Source organism: Lineus longissimus, chromosome 10 (genome assembly GCF_910592395.1).
Source record: "Lineus longissimus chromosome 10, tnLinLong1.2, whole genome shotgun sequence".
Classification (NCBI taxonomy): Eukaryota; Metazoa; Nemertea; class Pilidiophora; order Heteronemertea; family Lineidae; genus Lineus; species Lineus longissimus.
In genome coordinates, this window is record NC_088317.1 from 8,288,559 (window position 1) to 8,314,558 (window position 26,000).

The 26,000-nt window shown below is 41.1% G+C and overlaps 1 protein-coding gene and 1 long non-coding RNA gene across 3 annotated transcripts; both read right to left on the minus strand.

The window, feature by feature from the left end:
- Nucleotides 1-21,619: 21,619 nt before the first annotated feature.
- On the minus strand, nucleotides 21,620-22,293 carry LOC135495031 (uncharacterized). The gene is made up of 3 exons (XR_010448502.1): nucleotides 22,240-22,293; nucleotides 21,841-21,977; nucleotides 21,620-21,708 (listed from the first exon to the last, which is right to left on the minus strand). It is a non-coding gene; the product is annotated as an uncharacterized LOC135495031 (long non-coding RNA).
- A 14-nt stretch (nucleotides 22,294-22,307) lies between these two features.
- Nucleotides 22,308-24,121, minus strand: LOC135495032 (uncharacterized). Of its 2 annotated transcripts, none has more exons than XM_064783430.1 (3): nucleotides 23,720-24,121; nucleotides 22,943-23,117; nucleotides 22,308-22,397 (listed from the first exon to the last, which is right to left on the minus strand). In XM_064783430.1, exons 1-3 carry the CDS (start codon nucleotides 23,846-23,848, stop codon nucleotides 22,348-22,350), a joined length of 354 nt encoding a protein of 117 aa, XP_064639500.1. In that variant the 5' UTR covers nucleotides 23,849-24,121; the 3' UTR covers nucleotides 22,308-22,347. The 2 variants fall into 2 exon arrangements, 1 of the variants encoding a protein (XP_064639500.1); XR_010448503.1 differs by lacking the exon at nucleotides 22,308-22,397 and adding an exon at nucleotides 22,673-22,769.
- Between the last annotated feature and the right edge of the window lie 1,879 nt (nucleotides 24,122-26,000).

A 26,000-nucleotide genomic window follows, 5' to 3' on the forward strand; every position in this document is an offset into this window, starting at 1 on the left:
GGGAAAGAGAGGTCGTGAAATATGGGATAGAGCACGTCTTCTGTGTTTAGCTAACAATGGAATTCACCTATATTTTGAATAATTGACTAAATTGTTCGGGTTTCCCTAGATCCGGTTCTAACTATAGCCGCACGTACACCACCTGAAAATGGGCCACCAATCTTGGTTCGCGAACCAATGTCGCACCATCGAAAATACACCAAGCGCGTACACCAGCGCTGCAGCTAGTTATAAAATCCGGCAACAGATGGCGCGCAAACAATAAGCAGAAAGCGCCATTTCGAAAGCGCCGCCTGTCGCCAAACCATCTAACTAGCTAATTGCCGATCCATTTGCGCGTACACCACGACAAAGCCGAGCTTTTAACAAGCCGGACGAATTTGTCCCATCAAGCTTGATGGTCCATCAAGCTTGATGCGAATTTGGACCATAAACCTTGATGGGACAAATTCGCCCGGCAATTTGTATCGGCAATGGATTGCCGAACCAATTTGTCGCGGCAATGTGGTGGTGTACGTGCAAATGGTCCACCAATATTTCGTGGTGTACGCGCAGCTTATGAGTCACCCACTCACAGAGTTCAACTTCCTCCTGCAGGAGAATTCTAACCTATATCCTAGATTTATGAGTGCCTATTGACTTACTTACGGTATGACCTGGATGCTTCACATTCCTGAGTTATACTGATGTTTCTCTGGCATTCAGGAAGTAGGCCTAGTGGATGTAGACTTAAGTATTTGTGTTTCATATAGAAATATGAACATGACAAACTTTCCAACAATGAACTAGAGAATAAGTGTGGTAGAAAAACGAATCCTCAACCTTGAAATGGAGTGAAATTCCCATGGATTGGTGTAGGATAGAGTATGTTGATATCATAACCACACAGTTTGGAGAACGGACTATTCTAAAACTGAACAATAGAAATGGTGAGCTGTTTTCAGTTTGGGTACCAGGTGTCTTGAAAGAACATCTGACAAAAATGCCTAACGCTAACTTCGCTAAGGTAAAAGGACTAGTCAAGAGTAAACAGAATCCGACAAGAACATACTCTGATTTCAGTACTGCTGTTTGGAATTTAAAAAAAATAATTTCCTGTTCTGGAAAGAAATTAATTGACCTCTCTACTCTTGTTATGTATGCGTAAAGCCCAAACTCCTTATCAGAGATTTACACAGGCATTTCGGATAAGTAGGACAATTAACCTACAGAGACCAGAGGAAATTTGGATAGACACAATGTTAGTAACTACTCCGAGGATGGATGGATGATCTACTCAGGTTTGAAGTTGATGACATCACCCTCTTGTAATTCTATTGATGGATTAAAAACTGTTACAGCTGAATGATGATTGTTTTCTTTTACTTTTGTTAACGCTGGTAGAGTTATTTTCCCCTTTTCAACATCATAAAGTGATGTTTACGACAACTGTTTTGTTATTTGAATCACTAGACAAACTCATTCTGAGTATCCTACCTTTATACAACATTGGATAGCCACTAAATATTGCATATATATATATTTTATTAACGTGTCACCTTTTACAAAAAAGCCAGCCTGCAAAGGCTTACGAGACACAATAATTCATAATTTGTAAACGGGAGCGCAACATGTCGACCGCGGCAAAGGGAGGGGTGGTCCGACCATACACGACTTATTCTACTTAAGATTTGAGGCGGTTTATTTACGCATTTGGTAGATGAGTCGTATATAGCTAGCTACACGTCCTGCCACTGCCGGACTCGACAGAAGCGCATTCAGTCCACCGCTCCGGTCCATGGAACCAACATTTTCATCAATATCCAACAGCAAGTCCACCCGCTCTCGGCTATATTTTGTACACTCCAAAAGAAAATGGAACTCATCTTCCACTTTTCATCACCACAGTTCTTACAGGTTCTATTTTCAAGCGGCACACCCCGATATCGTCCTAATTCTATACCTAGAGGTAATGTACCGTTACGCATTCTTGCTATTGTAGACCTACTTGCCCTACTTAGTGGCAATAAAACATATCTCTCCGTACCGAATTCCTGTTTTAACAACTTAAAAGTTCGTAGTTTTGGCATGTTCACCACCTCATTTTTCCATTTAACCACATAATTTGCCATGTCCCTTATTGCATATGTGCTGTCACCAATTGAAAACTCGTAGTCATTTTATTGTAAACGACCTTTTGCCTCACCCCATACTGTAATTACAGGTTTCGGTTGTGAAACTTATCTTCTCATATTCATATTCATATTCATTTATTCAAGGTGAGACTAGTCACTGGTTCGTGAAATTTTATCTCTTCCAAATTCTCATCACATACAGTGACTTCTACGTTAGAGTAGCCACCTTTTCGAATGGGTACTTTCACTCCATATTTATACATGAATGAATCACCATATTCCCCGGGATTAGGGTGTAATGTTGCTAGTACTTTTGAAGGTGAGCCATTGAAGAGGTTTTTACTTTCGTCAACTAGGTTACAGGTAATTTGATAATGTGTATGTGGTGTGATGTGAGGAGGTTTATCACCTACTCTTTCATCTGGGAGATACGTGATTCTATAACGTATACCCAACAGCTTACAAAATGCTGGATGAAGGTAGATGACATTAGGTCATTTTGTTTCTAATTGGATGCGACCCTGATCCTCAAGGTATGATATTTTCATGCTGATGCCCTTGCCTCTAAGTTGTTCTTGAAGTGCATTATCCATACTCTTGAATGTGTACAACCCATCAGGAAATGTTATGAACTGTTCGTTTGCATACCTTCCGTTTTCATCAAGAGTGGCATTCGGATGAAATTATTTTGCAGTTCCTGTGATATATTATAACATGTTAATGGAATGATTGCTTGACTCATCTCAACTGTTTCATAATCACTGGTGTCCAGATAATTCGACAGAAGGGCCTTTGTCTCTTTCCCTTGTAAAGTTATTACGCTTGCCATTTATTTACTACCCCTGGATTTGTTCATGATCAGCCCAAGGAATAAGGTTACACACGTCATCAGTAGGATCCAAGGGTGCTCCGCTACATAGCCAACTTCAGGATAAAACGTACAATGCTACCAATCAGTGCTGGAAGGGCAGCGGCTCCTTTCATTGCTAGTTCCTTCAGATAGCCAGTAAGCTTTTTCAATGCATCTTTGTCACGGTCTTTGATTGTAGGTTTGTCTGGTGGTTTTGGACTTGGCGTAGGTTTCACAACAGCCTTCACAGCATTTGCGATCCCAAGTCTAAGAGCCGTAATGGTAATGATGACTGCTCCAACAATGCTCACTATGGTGAACCCCTCTTCCATTAAAAGCTATATCAGTCTTTCCCCTAAAGGTCTGTCATCCTCACCAGGATTCCCGAGCAGTGTCTTCAGTCTAGATAGTTGTAATGGTTCAAGAGAATCCCTAGTCCTCGAGTATAGAATTTTCAATGTCTCGAAGCGTTGAACCTCATTCTCATAGTACTGAAAATCTTCTTCATTCCCATCCTCTCGAACTCGTTCCAATTCACATCTCGCGTTTTCCCGTTTACTGCTTGCCCACTTCACTTTGGCTAAAGCTGACTTTAATGCACTACTTGTAAGCACCAAGGTCTTTGACACACACATGAGAGATCGCATGACTCACGGCTGTTTTCTCGGAGTACAAGTCGGCCAAATGTTGGGCAACTTCATCATTTGTCTTCAAATTCAACTCCTTCCGTATTACTTTCCATATCGCCAGCGTCTCGAGCGAAATCCATAGCCGCTGATCGGCTTTTGAGACTTTTTTGGTCGCCCCATTACGCGAACTTTCGACATGATTCTCAATAATAACAAATTGAACTGCGCATGCTCGGGCACTGGGGGCGGAGCTACAAATCTGAACTCGAACAGGAAGTTGGAAGTTTGACTTTCTCGGGCGATGAAAGTCGAAAAGTTGGCTAAACCGCTGGGCGGTGTCAAATCCCTTTAACTCAACATCCATTCTTGTGAACGCCGTTTCCCGCAAGGATGTCATATTTCCATCGTCGTCACCACCAAGATTTCTCAAGGGTATATCTTCACCGTCATCGTCATCATCAATCATATCATCCCCAAATGGGTTTTCAATTTCATCAACGTCTGTCATTTATTTTAAAGATTGAAAATTTCATATGCGAGAACATTTGAAATTACATGAATTTGTACGCGACAATCCCCGTCGCAAACACACTTCCAAGGATGAACATGTACTCGCTTTGCTTCTGTGGTTCAGAGGGTTTATAAAAGTCTGAAAGCTTGGGTTTCTTTTCCATTCCGTCTGCGTCAGTAAAATCTTCATCAGATTGTTGTATGAGTATGAAGTCGTCTGTTGAGGCAATTCAAGGTATTTTGTCTTTTTTCATTCCAAGCAATTGAAGCCTTGTTTAGCTCCTCTATGGCTTTGTCATGTCTCTCGCGCTCTGCTACTGTGTTAGACCCGCCCTCAACAGCGTGCATGATCGCATTCCCACCAGTAAAATCTACAGCATTAGCGATCGCAGCTCCTGTGATTACACCAATTGTTGCTATGTGTTTATTTATGATCAAGATTTTTATGAGCTGATGTCTGTTGGAAGGATCTTATTTTTTCTAGGTAGACTTTGCTTAAGAATGCGAGACTCACTGCTCCAGTCAGTTTCAAAATTTTGTCACGTTTGCTTTGGAAGGGTCACCCACATCGAAGCGAAACATCTTTTTAGCAAGCATAGCATATCCCACAGTTAATCCACTCAAAACAGCTGAGTGATAAACAACGTTAGCAATATTATTTACGTCCGGATTCATTTTATTAATGGTTAGAAAAAAAAGCTACACCATGTTAGCCAGACGAGAATTTGAACTGGGCGGCGCTGGTTTATCAACTCTTGGATAAAGCTTTTCCTCTTAAGCCGCAGGCGCGCAAAGCTTTGGTTTGTCATCAACCTGTTTGGCTGGAGATACATGTGATTAGTACTCTGTAGGGCTACGCCAGTAAGTCCTGTACTGATAGTAGAGAGCCCCAGCTCCTAGCGCTAAACATCCCAGACCAATAAATGTTTGCGTGGATCATTGACTTGTTGTTGGCATTGATTCAACTTGTTTAGTGGTCACTTGTTTCATTTGTCGTCTCATATCTGCAATTTTGTTTACCCCAGGCAACTCGCCCTGGGGCTTTGGTTTTCTCAGTTGGAGTAGTTTTTTTTTTCAATATCCATTTTATTATTTCAACTTAAAAACTTGCAGGTCTCTCACAAAAGTCATTCGGATAGGTCAGTTGTAAGTCGTTGTAGTCACTTTGATAAGTCTGTTGTAAGTCGCTGTAGTCACTTGGATAAGTCGTTTCAAGTTGAAAAAATGATTGGATATATCATAAATAAAGATGATAAACATAGAACAAGATGATGTCAGGGATATTTCATACTTGAATGCTAAGATATGTGAAGCTCTTCAGGATAATTCATTTCAACAAGCGATATTTGAGTATGAAACGCAATACTTTGTAGGGGCGGAGTACTTGTCAGTTGCAGGTAAGTTTGTTAGGATTACATCAAAATCCCAATGCCAAAATCATCGTTGAGCAGTTGTGGAGGTAAACACTATATAGTAGCAGATGATGATAGGCAATTGTGTTCTAAGTGCTTTGTTGTGCGATATCCATTTGCACCAACTCAGAATGCATACACATATGTACATTTTCCTTCCAATAGTAAATTTTAAAACGTGTCTACTTTGAGAAGTGTTTAGAGAAGCTTGTTGAACAAATTTCTCTTGACATTCATCCAAATAACTTTTATACGATTCTAAAGGACTATGGTAGACTCATAGAGGATTATGAGAAGAGTTCGCTAAAGGGAGATAAGAAGAGCTCTCTGAACTCAAAGTATGTTATCTACCAACTCCTAAACAAACATGGTTGCACAGTGACTGACAGACCCATTAAAAGTATTAAAAGTATGAAATGGCATGATGAGGTAACCAATAAGCTCTTTGAAAAACCGGGATGGGAACACTTCTCAAGTAATTGAAATTTCTTACTCTCACAAGTAAAAAAGTATTCTGTATGTTTATCTGTGTCTATGCCAGTACCTTGTAGGACTACGCCAGTAACTTGTAAGGCTACGCCAGTACTCTTTGCTGTAATGACAGCTAAATTAGCCACAGCAAGAAAGTGTGTGCAATAACATACCCAAACGACCTAACTGTTTCTTGATCTCTGCATTGACTATAAAGTTTTCTTTCAGTTCAACACACAGCTTCTCCCGGTCGATACGATCTGTCATCAACCACTTCACTAACTTGCAATAGCCATAAAGCACAAGCATTGTACCGGTGTGACAGCGGATATAGTCCCCCTGGAGTCATAGTCCGGTATCATTGTATTTGACCAATTAAGCAGCATGATATATTGTACCGCTAACCCTAACCAAAACATTTAGCAATGCGGGCTATTGTTACACGGACTGTCAGCCCTAGGACTACTATCCCCGCCACACCGGTTCTCGTATTCAACGCACACCTTCTCAACAGCCTTTGGTGTCGTCTTCTTCAACTCAGACTCAGACTTGTTGATTCCAATCTAGTTCAAGAGGCCACTCTGAGGACGTCCTATTAGTTTCGATCTATTCAACTCAAGTTCCTGCGCGCGCTCAGTCTCATCCCCATGGTCACATGATGACTTCTTATATTTCATTGATAACTTGCTCTTCCATGTTTCTTTATTTGTGTTTGAAAAAATTACAAAAGGTGTCCCAACCAAAGTCCAATCAGAGCACCAGATTTAAATGACTGCCTGAAGACATACTAAACCTGAAACAAATCCTAGCAGCATTATTCTAGTTCAGCTCATTCGATCCTTCGTCTCAACCAAATGACGCACAATTTTTGTTTCCATCTTTATTTTAGAAAAAAATAATATGCACCTGGATGTACCATTCTCATTATCAACCGTCCACCATTATTTAGTCTGGATATGACATCCTTTTCCGCTTCTGGAGGGATAGCATTGTTTTCATCTAGAGCAGCCTTCAAAGCATGTTCATCCTTTGGGTGTATGAGGGCAAGCATATTGATGTTTTCTCAAAACTCTTTCACTATAGCGTTATAATTTTGCGTCAGGATCCAAACAGAGATGTTTTTTGTGTCGTCCAGAAAAGGCCAACTTGGTCAGGTATGAGCTCTTTGTCTTGCAAGCTTTCTGGTTGGCGCAATCATCGATCAGAAAAGGGTCTGGTCTTCTTCGTCTCCATAAATCTTTGAGCACTGTGCCAGACAACAGTTCAAGTCATTTTCAACGAAGGTTGGTGAACATATGTGAACACCTCCATCCTTCTCAATGAAGGGTCTCTGGTAAGTTTTATTTTCTTCAATTGTTGGACCGAACATCTCGATGCTACTAAAAACTTCCCTCTGTAGACTGTGGAAAGCAAGTCAAGGACAAACCAGGTTTTACCGCAACCAGTTCTGCCTGTGATTATCATGTTGAACGGAGGTTCTAGCCAATTCATTTTTTATCTATGGCATGATTTCTTTGAGTCTGTTGTTTCGGATGCTGATGATGACGTCTGTAACAACAAATATGTACATAGTGTACTAGGTCTTTGTGTCTCTAGTAATAGCAAGCTGCACACCATCTGTTGTATTCACGAGTCTAAGGCCCGACCCATGCAACCCATTGTCTTCAGTTGACTGAAGATCAACCCATAGTGCATTATTGTCATCTTTGTAATAGGAGACAGCATCGATATGAGTATTTTCATCTGCTTTCCTATCTTCTGGCATAAAATGGCGCTTGATCTCAGACCAGTGTTGGTATGGCTTTAGTCCCTGCTTGCAAATCCTGTGTGAGATGTCTTCGATGGTGACACATATGTCAGTGATCTTTGTATTCTGGAAGCAAGTTCCTTCAGGTTCATATTCACCATATGTGAAATCCTCCTGAAAGAAGATCAGTAAACCTTTCATGGACATCCGAGGGATGTTCTCATTACCATTGATAATCTTTGAATCAGTTGGTTGAGCTCTTAAATATGTGATCAAATCATACATGAAACTAGCGCCAGCTGATAAATCAGCCTCAGCCTGTCTGGCAAGGGTCTCGGTGTATACTGTGTCATAATCCAAGGCGGCATTAGCAATGCTGTAACCATAATCTTCTGTGTTACCCTTTGCTACATACTTCTTGTCATTGAATGTTGTCTCACGTACGAAGTCTTCATTGTTGGCAAATGGGTAAAACAGTGTGTGATCTGAGTACAACTCAAATTCAATTGGAATGGCATACTTATTCTTGAATTAGGCTACTATGATCGCTTTCTTATTAGCTCCTTGTCTTTGAGTTGCAACCATACTTTGAGCAATAATGTTTTTACGTTGCTTGTCAGTCTTCCATTGATCGACAACACTTGCCTGTTGGATGCGAGCTACATTGCTCACAAGGGAGTTTGTTGCTTTTCCACTACAAGTGAGATCAAATGTTAGCTGAAGAGTTTCTGATACAAGAAGTATGTTAGCTTCGAGTTTTGGAACACAAACATAGAGGGTTTCACCTGGCGTGACAGATGAATGATTATGAGTAATAACCTTGTGATGTCTCTCTGCTTTAACACCAATGGGGGATTCGATTCTGTCTCGAAGGATTCAGATAATTTCCAATCGTTTCCATTATTTTATTAATAAATGAAAATGTCATTTCCGAATGAATTCATTTACAACCCAAATGTCTCTACCCTGCCCCACCAGTCTTATTCAACAATACGATTGAGTAACGGAGCGAGGTTGAGAAAGCGCAGCACTAACACTTCTGACGATTGCCGTCTCAGAAACTAAGTCATTCAAATTACTGGTAGATGATATATTTCAGAATTACCCTCTACGCTTCAATAAGCCGAAGGAGGGAAGAAACTGTTGATATCGATGCGATACGAATTACTGGCAAAATCAACTTAACTTTGCAGTGTGGTGTGCCTCTGCTGGCTGTGATGTGAGTTGTTGAGATCATCTCAACTGACCCTCACTAGCTCTGATTCTAGGCATGTTTCCACGTTTACTTCCAAACCAGAAATATACTCCAAGAAATGGGTTGTCCTCTACCAGTGACGACAACTTTAATGCAAAGGATAATCACATCAACCGAAGTATGTATTACAGAATTTGCAGGGAGTTTAACATCAGCAGTACAACCGATTTCAGAGCAAGAATAGGGCCCGTCAGTGGTATGGGTACGATCCACACCAAAGGATTTGGAAGGGACTCCACATACACAGATTTAAAAATATTATGAATTGGAGTGACCTGCCTCGACTATTTCAGTACATTCAGCAGAGCAATAACAATGGTTGGGTAAATTTTATACCATGCAAGGGTAAGGGGCTCACTCAGCCAGGAATCCAACAAATTAATGACTCAATCAGGGCGTGCGTTTACTTTGTTCTAGGGGCTCAGGCTCAGACACACTATGAACCCCAGATCTCGTATTTTTCTCGTATTTCAATCGTATTCTGTATCAGCATCGACATCTCTCGTAAATCAGTAGGGGTTTCTAATCGCCTGAGACTCCCTGCGGCTAGAGATTCTCGTAATTTCTCGAGTTTCGAAACATGACCATAAAACGACATTTTACGAGAAAACTCGATGGCATTTGGTGGGATTAACGATTTACCTTGTAATCCCTAGGGGGCGCGATATGGAAAAGCAGATAGCGGTTTTATGGCCAACTTTCAGTTCAAACCGGAACCAAAGGCGGCGCTTAACAAAATTAGAGTAGACATTGAAATATGCTGCGGGAAATCCCTGCAACCTGTTGATTTCCATCAAAAATCTATAATATACATGAATGAGAGAGATTGATTTTTTAACGTTTTAACTCATAAAGAAGGTAACGGTGTGAGTTATAGCCGAACATTGTGCTAAAAATACGAGAAACTGGTCTTCATCTTCATCTTCATCCTTATAATGATCGGGTTCCTTTCGGGACGTAATTGATCATATGGTGATGTGTGCATGCGGAGCGATAAAAAACGTCTAGTCGGTGCGGTTTAAAACTATGTACAATCATCTGAATTCTCTAAAGTCTCGGGAGGGTGGATAGCTGGGACTTGAAGGCCTCAAAGTTATCCAGCGTCCTCATGTCTTCCGGGAGACGGTTCCACATAGGGATGGTTCGGTGGAAGAAGGATTGACGCTCTTGGCAGGTGTCACATCGCTCTTGGAAAAAATTGTTTGTCCCTCTTGTTCTTGTGTCGCCTGTATTCAGGTATGATGGGGAGATGTCTACTAGGTTGTTGGTAATTCTAAAGAGGGTTATCAAGGATGCTTGTTTTCTTCTTTGTTCTAGGGAGTTCCAGTTTAGGTCCTTTAGGATGGTAGTTACTGTGCCGGGTGTTCTTTGGCGATATGTATTAGTTACAAAACGGGCTGCACTACGCTGGATCTTTTCGACTGCCGCAATGTCTTTTTGGAGGTTTGGGTCCCATACTGGGGCTGCGTATTCAAGTGTTGGCCTCAGGAGTGTTGTGTACATTGATGTTTTGAACTGGGTGTTGCATTGCCAGAAGTTCCTTCTTAGAAAGCCTAGTGTCCGGTGACCCTTGGCTACCACTGTGTTAACATGTGTAGTCCAGGTGAGGTCGTTGCTGATCGTGACCCCCAGATACTTGTTGTGTTCTTCTTCGTCAAGGATGTGGCCGTGTAGTTTGTAGGGGAAGCTAATTACCTTCTGGCGCTTGTTGGTACGGATGCGGATGACAGAGCACTTAGTTGGATTAAAGGCCATCTGCCATTTCTGCTCCCATAGTTCCATTTCGGTCAGGTCTTTTTGTAATGCCTCTGCATCAGCCAAGGTCTTTTATCAGCTTGAACATCAAGCAGTCATCTGCGAATAGTCTTGCTTCTGAGGATGCTTCTGGTAATCGCTGCAACATGCTAAACAAACCAACTAAACATTCGTGGTGTTATCGTGAATCACTCTGACATGAATTATTGGAAACGACTGAACTCAAGATGCTGCGATAAAAAAAGGACATGCGGAGAGCTTGTAGCATTTAGGAATGATGATACATGCATTTAACAAATTAAAACAAAATATGAAATTCCACAGTTTGAATAGCAAGCTCGGCATACCACTTTTGAAATGGGAACAGTCGGTGCCGCACCAAAAAAGGATAAGACGTCCGTTGATGCTACATGTACTGTGAATGAGTCGGTAAGCTATATTGTAAAAGTATCTGAAAACACTGGTATATCGACATTTTGTCATTGTTCGAAAGTCTGAAAGAGATTTTGTCATGCCTTGAAGCACGATGTCAGCCGAGTGGTTACAGTGCCAAACATCAGACCCATTCGGATAATGAGTTCGAATATCTTCCAACCCACCTTCATGATGGAAAACGTTGAAGGTTTTCTGAAGTGCTTAGTGGCCGCACTTTAACCTTTTCCCTTTCAAAGGTAAAATTAATCTAGTGTTAGGGAAAGCTTGCATAAAAGGTTACACGTTTACTACGTGAAACCCCTCGTGTACCAGGGTCAATATCAAGTTACCTCCATGGTGAGAGTTGTCCTTTGTCCAGTTGCAAGTGCTTTTTCGAAGTCCTATAAGAAGTATCGCAAAAGGGCTCTATTCAATTTGAATAATTCAAAATATGTCAGGATTAGTATCGAATATTGTGAACATTTGTCCCCGGGACACTTCATCCTAGGACAGTTCCAACCTTCGCATCGTCAGGCACTATCATGATTGTAATTCTACGATTAAAAAATCGTCAATACGGTCCTATGTTTATAACAAAATGCTTCCTGATGTGTGTAATATATACTGAAATGTATCACTAGTTTGGATCGGAAGTATATACAGCTTGCACAGAGGTACTCAGCCTTTAAGCTATTGGATGTGAGAATATTAACTTGTTTTACCACCCCCGGAGCTTTAATCGACATGACAAGCACAAGATAAACTCCCTGTTGTATCAGCCGATTAATATCTTCGCGGGGATTATCTCGCATCTAGGATTGCACGCAGTGTTTCTACATGTATATGCAGCGTATGCAGCCGTACACATCAACCTTATCCTGACATAGTATTGTGTTATACATACACTTCTTTACTCTAAACAGAGATGAACATTGAGATTTGTGTTGTGTTGTGTTTTAGAAACTGGCGAAGTGATGGGGAGTCACACGTTCTCATTGCACTTAATTGTTTGTGCGTACTTCGACTTCGATTTCGCTTTTGGGAACTATGTAAACAAAGTTGCAAACCATACTGAACTGATTAATGTCGCAGTAGATAATGGCACGAATTCGTCTTAATTTTTTTATACTGTGAATATACTACACTTCTTTCAGTTTTTGAAGTTATACATACCTAACAACATTGTCACCGGACAGTGAACTTTACTGTCAAATTTCCAAATTCACCCTTTTCATACTGAACTGATTAATGTCGCAGTAGATAATGGCACGAATTCGTCTTAATTTGTTTATACTGTGAATATACTGCACTTCTTTCAGTTTTTGAAGTTATACATATCTAACAACATTGTCACCGGACAGTGAACTTTACTGTCACATTTCCAAATTCACCCTTTTGGCCTTTACGTTGCTTTGATGATGGTCCCATCCCTGTCATGATATGTGTCCAACTAAAGAGGGGCCAGGCCCTTCCGTATTGGTTTGTCTGAATCGCCGTCTTAAGAATATACTAATTGGCTTGTTAGTGGCGAGGATCAGATACCGCTAGTGCTCAATTGTGATGAGACAAAATCAAAAATGTAGATTGGCCTTCACCTGTACGTATATACAACAAGCACAAAATGGAACCTCAATGAAGGTTCGCCAAGTAATTTTGGTGGGTTTCCCCGCCAAAACCTACAGAATCACATTCTACATGCGAAGAAATATTCAGGCCTACCTGCAGACAGTACGACGTAAAGACACGAGCGAGAAAGACACAAAGAAAGCAAAATTGAAAGTGATATTACCAGCGAAATCACTATCGGCTGAGTGCGCAATCTAGAATACCGTCCTCAAAATATATGAGGTTGAGAATCGTTTTTTTTTAATTATACGTTTTTTATAAGCCATTAGTCCTTTTCCCTGAGGGTTAAATTATGATCACCATTGGTTTACATTTTCCGATAACTTTATTGCGCCGGTGACTTTATTTGGAGATATGCCTATTATTTCGCTTCAAATCATATTGCTACGTCTATGCTTACCCCGGGTGCTCCAAGGGTCAGATGTCCCAACAGTTGTGTTTCGGTCTGCAAAAAACGTTTTCCAGAGATGACAGAATCGACATGTACATCTTATTCCTGCCTCTTACTATGGCCGGTCCTGTAACCATTGGCCTCTACTATACCCTTACTCAAGCTGGATATAGATCAGTTTCTGTCTATACCAATGGCCCGACATCATCCCTCTGTCATTTTCTGAAACATCTTGACCACCAACGTTTTGCATCTTATTATTATGCTTAGAAACCCCGGCTTCCTTTAAAAGGGGTAGAGACCTGGAGGTTCAGGGTGTTCCCGAAACAGGTCCCTCTTTACCAACTATAAGTGGTCGTTTATCGCGTGTATGAATAAACCACCCGAAACTAGGAAATAAAGAATTGAAAAAAAACAGGCCAACTTTACCCTAAGAGTAGTTACTTTTGCATTTAGTTTTGTACCAAGACAGCAACTCCATGTCTGAACGTTTGCGTGAGTTATTTTTCAACCAAAACAAATGTTTTGGCGACTGAACTAATTCTCCCAAGGGCGGAGGGTGTTTACCCTCCAAGCACTAGCGCGAAGGTCTACTGCATCGCAATGATTTTTCTTTGTTTCTAGCCTACCTTTTGGGGGAATACATCTTATCTGGATCCAGACCAAAGCTAAAATGATGCATATTAGTAAATGACCCTAATTTGATGTCTAAAGTATCCACAAATCGGCACTGTATTCCTCATTTTTGTCCCGTTGTCCTACACACGACTTTTTGGTGGGTATACCAAATACATGTACGTATATTTCCCGGAATTCCGTCACCATCGTTCAAATCGTAAGACTGCTAGCTACACAAGCCACAGGGAACCTCGACCTTGTATCCCGTGCATATGATGAAAAAAACATAACCAACGGGGATAAGGTCAATCTGATCAGGACATCTCACTGTTTCATTCGAATAGTAAATCTGCAAAAAGCTAAATACCCAAAATACATGTTAATATCTACGCCAAGTTAGACTGGATTGCTTGCTATATATCGGTCCAGTGCATTTGAGCTAAGATTAGAGGTTAGCATTATGACTGCAAACTACTGATACATTGGAAAACGTTTATGATTCGGCATTTAAAAGACTCAAACCAAATAGCCCAGATACAAGAAACGATTTTCGAAATTCGTCATCGCATTCTCCATTTTTCCGACTCTCATGGTTTTATTTATACACAGCATCAACCAAAACTTTTTTAGATGGCACTTTTTGTTTTCAGTTTTTGCCTCCAGAGACTAAACTACATAGCCTTGAAAATGAGAGTAACTATCAGATCAGCATGGTCATTTTCAGCGTGATTCGGGATTCGCTAAAATTTACTAACGGGAACCGACGTAAGTGTTAAATATCCAAAAGCGGAATGTCCGGGAAACAAATGAATATTTAACATTCTTTTATCTCTGTGGTATTGACGAACATAGTCTCTAAAGAACACACCATAATCCATTTGAATAGAAAAAGACCGGAGCCATTTCCAGGGAATGTAATACAAGGACTGGGTACTGCATATCGCAAAGAACTGCAGTACGAAACTCCCAAAACAAGGGTCTCCAGGACATCTTCTGGAGCCAATGTACTAAAATCTCGAAGGACTGATGTCATGTATTTTTCGAGCTGCGACCCGTTCCTGTGGAACAAACGGCCAAAAACCATTCAACCAGAAACAAAACCTGGAAATATTCAACAGACAGTAAGAAAACTAAACGTTGCTTGTTGAGGAGTGGAGAGGGGCACTTTGAGTGTGGTTTAACCGCGGAAAAGCTTACAAAGACACTTATTATCATTATTATTATCAAATCAGTGTCCCATTACAGTGCAGGGCACGTAATATAAGCATTCTTGTTTTCTGTTTTTAGTACTTTTCGCAGTAAATTTGGTCTCCATAATCAGACCCACGATTTGAGTGTTTCGTTGCAACTTCCAACTTTGAGAGTATAAATACATGAATACCATGTTAGGAAATCGATGACCAAAAGGCAAGAAGTGCGCAAATTGGACTGAGAATGTGTGAACGATTGGGTGGTGGAGAATTGCTGGCAGGTAAAAAACAGACATGAGACGTGATTTCGAGGATTTGAAGGATGTTCTACTGATTTATTTTCTCGTAAGTGATCGAGAAGACAAAAGTGTTTTATTTCTTCTTGATGAATGAATCTTGCTACGTGTAAAAAACGTGTGAGCCAATTATTTTCAATCCCCTACCCGTTCTGCGATGATTCCAACTTTGGATTTTTCAACCAAGTGATATGCCTGCGAACTATTCAGCTGTACTGCTCCGTAGCCTCCGCCCGGCAGACGGTAATAAAGGCACTGGAAAAAAAACACTAGGAAAAAAGCACTAGGAATAAAAGGCACTAGGAAAAAGAGGCACTAGGAAAAAAAGGCACTAGGTAAAAAAGGCACTGGAAAAAAAGGCACTAGGTAAAAAGGCACTGGAAAAAAGGCACTAGGAAAAAAGGCACTGGGTAAAAAAGGCACTAGGTAAAAAAGGCACTGGAAAAAAAGGCACCAGGAAATCACTATACTAGGTAAAAAAGACACTGGAAAAAAAGGCAATGGAAAAATGGCACCAGAAAAAATCACATCAAATGGGATCAGTTGTTTAACAAGTAGTTAAATCAAAGTCTGTGTGGGCACATGGCGAAACGGTATTTCAGTTGATCGATTCGGCACACTACACGATATTGCCAATTCGAATACAATGTCCTATGCCACGTAGGAATTGCTCCATGGTCTTTGTTCCTGCATTGTAGTCCACACACATGTTCTGCAGCCGCCCCAGATGCTCCTGTACTGCGCGACAAACTCGTTTCCTAGGTTGGTTGCCCATGCAAGTGTTATTATAGTTGACAATTCCTGGAAATATGCGTCCGGTTTGTTTTAAGTGCCACCTATATGAAAATTGCAAAGGTTTACTACACTGAAATTACTACTAGGGAGATCTACGGTACCCATATATTTATCAAATGAATTGTAGTTTGGTAAACCTCTGCAATTTCAAATAAAATGTATTCAAAGTTGCTACCTTCCATGATGATGCAAAAACGGCCAAAATTTAAAAGGGGTGTAACTCGGACCCAAACGGACCGAAAAAGGAACGACTTCGGATTTGATGTTCGGGATCTATATTCATTCTCAAAAAAAATCCCTGGGGGGGGGGGGTCACAATAATAAGTGTGTGTAAAGTGCCTGATTCTCTCGTGCAATGACTGTTAAAGTTTGGGATATATAGAATCTGATATCAACAACGAAATAAGTTCTGACTTTATATATATAACCCCAGTCTATCCTGAAACCTTTCAGCAAAACTCAGATGAGCTGCTATTTCAGCGCTACAACCTGAGCATTTCCGACTGGTACCCATTTATGAACCCCCATATACACCTGGGTGGAGTGAGACAAGTTGTAAGGCAAGGATACCGGCCTGGAGTATCACGTCGACAGTGAGAATCGAATCCAGGACCTCATGACCCCTAACCAGAGTTAGTTTTGCCATGACACAATGGGTGTATATACCGGTAATTAGGAAAATTTGAATTATAGTATTAAAATCTTCGGTAAACATGAAAACTTGTGACATCAACCGTTTGTCTATATCTGAGACAATTTCGTTTTTTTCAGGCATTATCATTCGTTTTCCACCAGTACAGGGACACGCGATAAAATCGGTTATTGTTCTAAAATTTGTTCTAATTGATGAAATTATAAATGTACCATATTGCCATATTTCTTCTTTTTCATCAATTGCAACATATGCTCTTGGTTATAATAGAATGCCTGGGACAACACATAGAACAGTATGGAACCCTTAGGTAGTCAAATAAACCAAGATTCTTAATTCGTGACAACAAAAGTATACGATGATGTTGCGAAGAAAAACGCATTGCGAAATTCATTCTGATATCAATGCCATTACTAAGTTCTCAAACCTGTCAAAAAGTAAGCGACGACACGAAGACATGATGACATGAAATCACCCCCGGAGCTCACACATGTGAACTAATACGGGTTGGGGCAGGTTTGCAGGTTTTTACCTAGAGAAAAAAACTGAGAAAAAAACTAACAAAAAAACACATACACATGTAGAAATGCACGGGGGGGGGCACCCCAAATTAATTTTGGGCCGAGGTGATTTTTTTCACCTATATATTTCCTGGTGCCTTTTTTCCAGTGTCTTTTTTACCTAGTATAGTGGTTTCCTGGTGCCTTTTTTTCCAGTGCCTTTTTTACCTAGTGCTTTTTTACCCAGTGCCTTTTTTCCTAGTCCCTTTTTCCAGTGCCTTTTTTACCTAGTGCCTTTTTTCCTAGTGTCTCTTTTTCCTAGTACCTTTTTTCCTAGTGCCTTTTTTTCCTAGTGCCTCTTTTTCCTAGTGCCTTTTTTTCCTAGTGCCTTTTTTCCTAGTGCAATTTGTACCTAGTGCCTTTTTTCCAGTGCCTTTATTACCTAGTGCTTTTTCTTCCGTACCTTTTTTCCAGGGCCTTTTCTTCAAGTGCCTTTATTACCTACATTCCCTCCGCCAATACGTTAGTTCCATTAGTAAAATACACAGAACACGAACGATTAATAATAACAACACATTTACTCAATTTATCTCGCCTCGGCGTCCGTTTCTAGGCGGATGCAATTATGCCGCTTGGTGCAAAGACGGATTAAGATTACCACATTCCTGAACACTAAGGATGAACAGTTGATACGATATGCCAGGCTAACTATATCTTACAGCCATACAAAATGTAGACCGAGAGTCCGGTGTTCTGACCGAACTACTGAGATATATGTTGCACTTTGTTCAGCACACGTTTCACAATGGGGTAGAAGTTGAGAAAACTTGCCTAAGCATCGAAGCATGAATCTTGTATCTATGATTTTATCCACAAACATAGGCCTATATAAAGAACAAATACTGTGACTTTGCTAATTTTTGTTTTTAAAGCAGCCCGCAAACGACCAATTCAAATCTCGTCTATGCTCGCTACTACGGCTGAAAGGGTGGATGTTGTCCTGGGTGCCGACAAATGGTACCCATGTTCGAGATCGACTGGACAATAAGCACCCTGGGTGCCATTACACTAGACAAACAGCACCCAGCTTCTTTTTGCCTGGCTTACGGATCTTAGGGACGACGACGACGCTCCATGTCACAACTCAGCATGCAATGCATGAGACATGGTTTGACTCTCTCCGTGGGCACTGTCAGATTTTTCCCCGCCAGTGAGTCGACTACGTTATGCCATGACAGTCTCCTGTCACTATCACAGCTCTACTGAAACGTTATGCTATGAGATTGTCCCTGCATGAACCACTAGTAATCATGCACATAGCTTAGGTCAACGCTCTGCTGTGACAGTCTCGCGTCAATGTCACACCTCAACTGACATTCCCAAGGTCTTTTCAGGAACAATCATCAATCGTGCCCATCCCTTAGGCTTGGGTTGCCATGACTGGTTTATGTCAGTGCCACAACTCGATACGACATTAAAGATGGGATGTGATTGTCTCTTTAGGAAAAAACAGCAATCATGGCCATCCCTTGGGCATTCGTTATGCTGAGATTGTCTCCTAACAGGGTCTCCTGGTGGGGTAACTGTCTCTTCAGGAACAAACAACCAATCATACATGCCCATCCGTTAGGCTTAGGCTGGTTTGAGACTGTCCTGTGTCAGTGTCACAACGCCAAAGTATTGAGGCGAGATGGGACAGTCTCTGCTTGTATATGCTGTGATTGTTTCATATCGATATCACAACACTCACAAAACAACTATGATGGTTATGGTGTAACTGTCTCGTGTTAGTGTTACAACTCCATGGGACATGTAAGACGTAATATGAGGGTCACCACAGGAACAGCCAGCTATTATGCCCATTTCATAGGCCTAGGTTAGGTTGCAACTGTCTCATATGGCAGTATCACAACTTCATAGTAAAGATGACGGTATATGACCGTCTCCAGCGAACAATCACTAAACAATCATGCCTACCCTTTAGACTTACTTTATGCTGCGCATGCGTAAGTGTCACAACTCCAAAGAAAAGACAGGATGTGGTTTGCATTTATTAACAATCAGCAAGCATGCCCACCCCATCAGGCTTAAGCTAAGGTGTGACTGTCATACGTCAGGGGCACAACTCAATTAAGGTAAGACAGGATGTGCCGAGCTGTTTCGAAACAATTACCAGCCATGCCCACCCATTAAAATTGTCCATGATGTGGACTGTCTCACGGTGGTCGGCGTCACAGCTTATCCTTGGTAAAGAAGAGATGTGACTGTCTCTTTAGAAACAACCAACAGTCATGCCCATCAATTACGCTCAGGTTATACTGTGACTGTCACGTATCAGTATTGAAACTCCATAGAAAAGAGATGTGACGGTCTCTGCAGAAGCACTAAGCGATAATGTCCATCCCTTAGGCTTGGGTTTTACTGTGACTGTATTGTGTCAGTGTCACAACTCCGTCATCGCAAAGAAGATAGCATGACTGTATTTACACGAGGGTACAGTGCTGGTTAAATATGTTACCCACGTGGCAGTAGATAACAACTTCCTGCAGCGCGCCTGAACGTTATGGTTTTGCGGAAACACTCACGATTAGAATTATCTCACTAATCTCCGTCTAGACTTATAATCTCCGTCTAGACCACCCAAAGCCATACATCCTCTTAATACATACTAACAAGTGAAGTGTCTTGCCCAAGGACCTATACGTATGCGTATACGGTGAAGCTGTATCACTTACCGAGACATTGTGTAACTTTTGTAATAAAATGGTTGGGTACAGGTTAAGAAGCATTAGCCTTATTAGCAAGCCGGGTGATCATATAATCATGTGCCCAAATAATTAGTTACCTGCACCCCGCAGTCGAGCGTTATGGTGTCAAGATTAACGTTTAATCCCGGTGTAAAAGTAACCCACGACCTACCTAGCTGGAGTCAGCCGGACTCTGACTCCTGGGAATCTAAGTCCTACGGTCCTGGACGGCTAGGAGCCGAGTCCTAGGACTTAGGTTACTAGCAACCAATGTCCTTGGACCGCGACTCCTTAGGAATGTAGGTCCAAAATCTAGTAATCTCCGTCCTAGGTGGACTTCCATTACTAGAACAAACTAGTATTCCAAGTCCTATGCAAAACTACAGTAGATTTTCAAGGAAGATACATTACTCTACTCAAAGTGCCTGCACCTAATTTTCATTCGCAGTGAGGTGTTGCAGCTTACCGATTTTCTATGGCAATGGCTTTTACAATTTCATTCGCCTTGTACTGTACATGTATGTACATAAAGAAATCAACAAGTCATTCTGTTTAACCAGATTCTGTATTTAATGCAAGTATTCACAAGGGTTGACATAAATACTAGTATCATACCCTGCTCTTGAATTGGGCTCTCAAATCACTCTGTTTTTAACCAGAATTGATACATATTGTGGTATTGATAATGTGTTGACAGTGACATGAAGACTGGAACGTAGTTTATTTCTTTTCATTCTCAGACGGCCCCTCATGCCATATCTTTAAGTTCGCCCCGTTTATTGAGGATTTCAAGTGGATACCATCCTCGTTCGTTAACAAGTATCCCCCGCTCTTGGTCTTGCTCCTTATGACATACGGGCCCAGCCAAGGTAACGCAGATTTTCCCCCTTTTCGATCCGATCGTACCAAATTTTTCTTCAGGACCTTAGTTCCAACGGGGATATCCTGCAACAAAAAGAAATATGACGTTTGAGAACAGAAGTTTGCAATACATGTAAGGTGCCACTTGCCTTAGACAATAGCTTCTTTGCAACATTTCCCTTCTTCAGATCAGTGACGTCATCTTCGCATGGTCAAATGAAGCAACATTTTCATGAATAATACATGAATACGTTTTGTCTAACACTCACGTTTTGAGAGATCCTCCTCTTGTTGTAATGCGTTTCTTGTCGCCCCTGGGCCTTTTTGATGTTTTTAAGCACTTTCTGCCCTATAGACTCTCGCATTCTAGTAACTCTCTTATTGACCTCTGCATGTTGTTCACTCCCACTTGGTCGGGGTTCGTCTGCTTCGGCGTTTCCCTCAGGTTCATCCACATCTTCAGGAATAATGGGTTCCCTAAAATGAATAATGATTGAACTTGCGCGACACATAATAAGAGTGATTCAAGGATATTGTAACCACTTATAGCTACACACGCAGCGCTTAAAACAATATTGATAACCAGTTAGTACTTGGAAACTGGTAAGTACATGTCAGAACGAATCACTTACTTATTATCAATCTAAGCTGAATTTAAGACTTTTTTGGTGTCAAAAGTTTGGGTAAATTTTCCTTTCCTTTTAGACAACAGAAGACCAATAATTACCTGCCATACATGAGGAAAAAGGGAGAAAATACCGTTGAGGCGTGCTTTGAGGTGTTGCACGCGAACACGACTTGAGGCAATTGGTTCTCCCAGTCATCACCTGGCTCCATCTTTAGTAGCATTGCTTCCAATGTCTGATTGAAACGTTCTGGAGAAAAAATACAACAAATGAAGCGAAATTAATTTACGTATAAAACAGAATTAGAATATGTGGCCTTGTAATGTATTGTCTGCATTTATATAGCGCTAACAAGTTAACCTGCTCAAGTCCTTTACTTACCAGTTAATCCATTCGACTGAGGGTGGTAAGCCGTGGTTCGGTGGTGCGACATTTCTAAAGCAGCCACTATGCCCTTCACAATCTCGTTGTTGAATTCCCGCCCTTGATCGGAGATCAAAACCCTTGCGAAACCAAAACTGAAATAAAGAATACGAATACGGAATTATGTTTTTTTGTGCGTATGTCTATTGATGAACAGCCCTGTCCCTGAGTAAGGCATGATGGGTTATACTTACATGTAGCTGCCAAAGTAGCGCTAATTTGACTATCGCCTATGTCTTAAGTTATAGTAATGTCTTATGCCTATGTCCTATCAACATGATCAAGGAGAAAGGAAAATTATTTATTTGTCTGATTTCATTCTCTATTCATTGTTCAAATTTAGTCTATAAAACTTACCACAAGAATGACTTGAAAAGCACCTTCGCAACACCTTCTGCATGTTTTGACGGTATTGGGTTCGCCTGGGCCCACTTGGAGAAGTAACAGGTCGTCGTGCATATGTATTTATTGCCATTCCTTGACTCTTCTAGAGGCCCGATAAGATCGATACCAATCTGAAATCACAAAAAGGGGACAAAACGAAAGTAGAGTTAGAACGCAGATAATCAATTGTAGCGTCTTGCCCAGTAGGACACCACTGCATTACGAGATATTACATTGTATTCAAATGCAATATACTATCGCTATTTATATGAGCATACTGCAGTTAGTTATAAACAATGAAGAGTGTAAACTCACCGTTCTATAGCATTGCGCTTTAGCACCAGGGATCGGGTGAAGAGGCGGGGCGACCATATTCATTTTGCGGTTTACCAGCTAGCATCTTGGGCATTTCTTCAGAAAGGCATTAACGTCGGCTACAAGGTTTTGCCACCAATAGCGCTTTTCAACTTTGTCCAAGGTTTTATCCCTTCCTAAATGCCCACCTGAAATGTTGGCATGGTAGTTGAAAAGAGGAAAGATTTTCGGTACCACGATCATTTCACCAAAGTTGCCTTCAAATTAAAATTCGCTTATTTGATATAAGTGTTCAAGTGTATCCTTAGAACAGTAAGCACATCAGTAAACACTACGCATAAATTAACCATCCATCGCTTACCTAAGGCCGACGAATGGAGATTCGCAAGCGCGTCATCGATCTGTTTTGGCGTCATAAGGACCTTGCGCCAAGGACTTTCGTGTAATTCCCCATCTTGGTCAGCATCATCGTAAGTGCCTGGGACGTCGTTTATCTTCTTTTTCAGTCGCCGATACATGAGTTCACCGCGTTCAAGCTGTAAAAAGACGTATGCTGGTGTTAACAGTGAAAGCATTCATGGTTGTTGCTTCCCAGTCTAGTTTTTTTTTAGAAATTTGAAATTTTTTTGCTTGCAACAAAATTGCCTGTTTGGGATGAACACTGTAGTCGTGCGTACACGCATTAAAATGCATTGAAATCTAGATCAGCAACACCGAATTTGTTGCACATATTTGTCGAAAAAGTGTACCATTAGATTTCGCGCTGGAGAGGAAAAGGCCTATGCTATGGCATGGGGTCTATATATTGATTGAATTTGAAACATCATAACCAAAATCCTACGCAGCGCATCAATAGCCTTCTCAAAAATAAGCTTCCTCCAGTCATCCGGACCTATTTTCCTTGGAAAAAAGTCCCCAAGACCTCCTTTCCTAGGAATCTAACTCCCCCGGACCTTCTTTTCTAGGAATCCAAGTCCCAATACCTGCTTTCCTAGGGATCCAAGTCCCCCAGACCAGCTTTCATCGGAATCCAAGTCCCCAAGACCTGCTTTCCTCGGAATCCAAGTCCCCCAGACCAGCTTTCCTTGGAATCTAAGTCCTCAGATCTGCTTTCCTAGGAATCCAAGTCCAAACTTACCTTAAAATTGTTCTTTGCTGCTCGGCGGATGGACCGCTTCCTCGAAAGACTGCAACGAGCTGGATAGGCATGGTCCCGTAAATAGCGAAAAATAATGTGCGGGTCATGAGGTGTTCTTTCGGTTGACATCTCGGCAGGAATGAAGGCCAATACAAGTTTCCACTTGCGTTTTATAGGCCTAGGCTACACTGATGATCATGATTGAATGTTGAGTCACTCGAATGATTGTAATCGATTATGCAAGATGTAATGAAGAGAAATAAACAAAAAAAGAATAGACCGAGCGGGACTCGAACCAGCGGTTTCTGCTTACTAGGCAGGGACCATGACCACTACACTATGGGGGATTGGCTGGCAGACATCCCAAAACTTTAAATATTTGAACGCATGTTCTATTATATACCGTAGTACATGCGTATGTAATTCAAGTGGGTACGGACATTGGTTACGGGGACCTCAATTTCTGTCACTGTTGTAAAAGAAATCTAAGTCCCCCAGTAAAGTTTTATGTTTCTCCGTGTTTTCTTTGAGGAAAGTATCCATGTTTCATTGGAGTTTCCTGCATAGAGCAACTGATGGTGTAGAAGTGGAAAATCAATTGAGCCCTGTAAAAAAGTGTCCGGCCCTATTGTATTCTTACGAATTATGTTATGGATCATTCTATAGAGTCAATGACTGTTTTAACAGTTCAGAGTAACATAATGCTTTGTCCCCCGGACATAAAATGCTTTGTTTCCCGAATATGCTTTGTTGCCCTCGTCATTTCAGACTTCTGCCCCGGTCATGGTCTCTGCATTTAGTACCGTACCATATACGTTATAATACAAAGGGATCTGAAAATTTTTCTTGGGTACATTTTGCACTTCTACTATAACACCAGTCGGACAATACTTACATTCCAGTTTCCAGTGAAATTCACCAGAAATGCGGGACCAATGCCTGCACAAACGCGGCAACTCATTAGTAGGCCAAAAGGCATCAATCGTGGCGGTTTTGCCTAGGAATAAGTCTCCGACTCATGTCAGTGCTGCATAGAACCAATCCAACAAAATGTTTTATTGAATGATGTGTGTGAGGGGATTCATTCCTACGCAGCCCATTGGCTCACAGACGAGGATAGGACCTTATTATTGTAAAGTTCACTGCTATTTAGAGTGTCGACCATCCACAAATGCACCACGCCTACTACGCAGGTAGATATTTTTATTACAATTCGTGATCAGCATATATAAATTGTTGATTTTAACATGTATTTCCATTGGCTACATTACATTAATTGCAAACATTGCAAGGCAATCTTGCAATGTCCATAATCTACTCACGTCTGGTTCTTTGGAAGTGGTATCAACGATTCGTCTGGGCGATGTATTTAACGGCTCTATCAAAGTCAAAGAAATACGAGAATTCTCGATATCGTGAAAATAGCCATTGGATTCCATTTCGAATAAAAGCGATGAATAGCGATCGAAATTAGCAACATATTACCAACATTTAACCAAACTTTTTACAACAATTTAGCAACAAGCCCTTCATGGCCCTGTGTACACTAGCAACAAAATAGCAACAAATTAGCAAAATTTTTACCACATGTTGGTACACTATTGCAAACTTTTGGCGGGAACAAAAGGAAAACATATATTTTGGAGTGAAAATTGATGATTCCAAGGAGAGAAGATGTGTTTTGAGTGCTTCTGCAGCAATTTTATCATTGTTGAGATGCGGAAGAGGCGGCGAAATAAACAAAAGAGAGTATGGACCAGGACCTGGATCAAAATGAGAGTGGATCATTGGGTATATCACTGCCTGTTAAAGGAGTTACGGCTAACTGCATGACAAGCCATCATACAAAAACTTCCTGCGAATGGATGAAACTGCATTCGAATAACTCCTTGAAACGGTTTCACCACCCATTACGAAGCAAGACACTCTCTTGAGAGTTGCCGCTTGTTCAAGTCACATGACCTCAGGTAAATCACATGATGCAAATCCTATTTTTGACTGGCTTTCTGATTGGCTGAAGAGTTTGCAATATTTTTACAACATGCAACAAAGAACTGCATTGCATTTAATTTGCAACATTTTTACAACAATTTTAAAACATGTTGTAAGACTCGTTTTGCTCTGTACACACTATGCAACATTTTTGCAACATTTGTTGCAACCAGAAATGTTGTAAAAATGTTGCTAATATTTTGCTAGTGTACACAGGTCTTAATGCGACACCTAGAACCTATTGTCGAACTGAAATCGTGGGCCGACCTTGAAGAGTCTCGTATTCTGA

What these genes read in the sequence shown, in the direction of transcription:
- LOC135495032 (XM_064783430.1), bottom strand. Translation starts at nt 23,848, where the DNA reads ATGTCAACCGAAAGAACACCTCATGACCCGCACATTATTTTTCGCTAT. An exon ending in CAGCAAAGAACAATTTTAAG is followed by an intron (nt 23,118 to 23,719) that starts GTAAGTTTGGAC and finishes GTCTTTTTACAG; the next exon opens with CTTGAACGCGGTGAACTCAT. An exon ending in TCTCCATTCGTCGGCCTTAG is followed by an intron (nt 22,398 to 22,942) that starts GTAAGCGATGGA and finishes TTGTGATTTCAG; the next exon opens with ATTGGTATCGATCTTATCGG.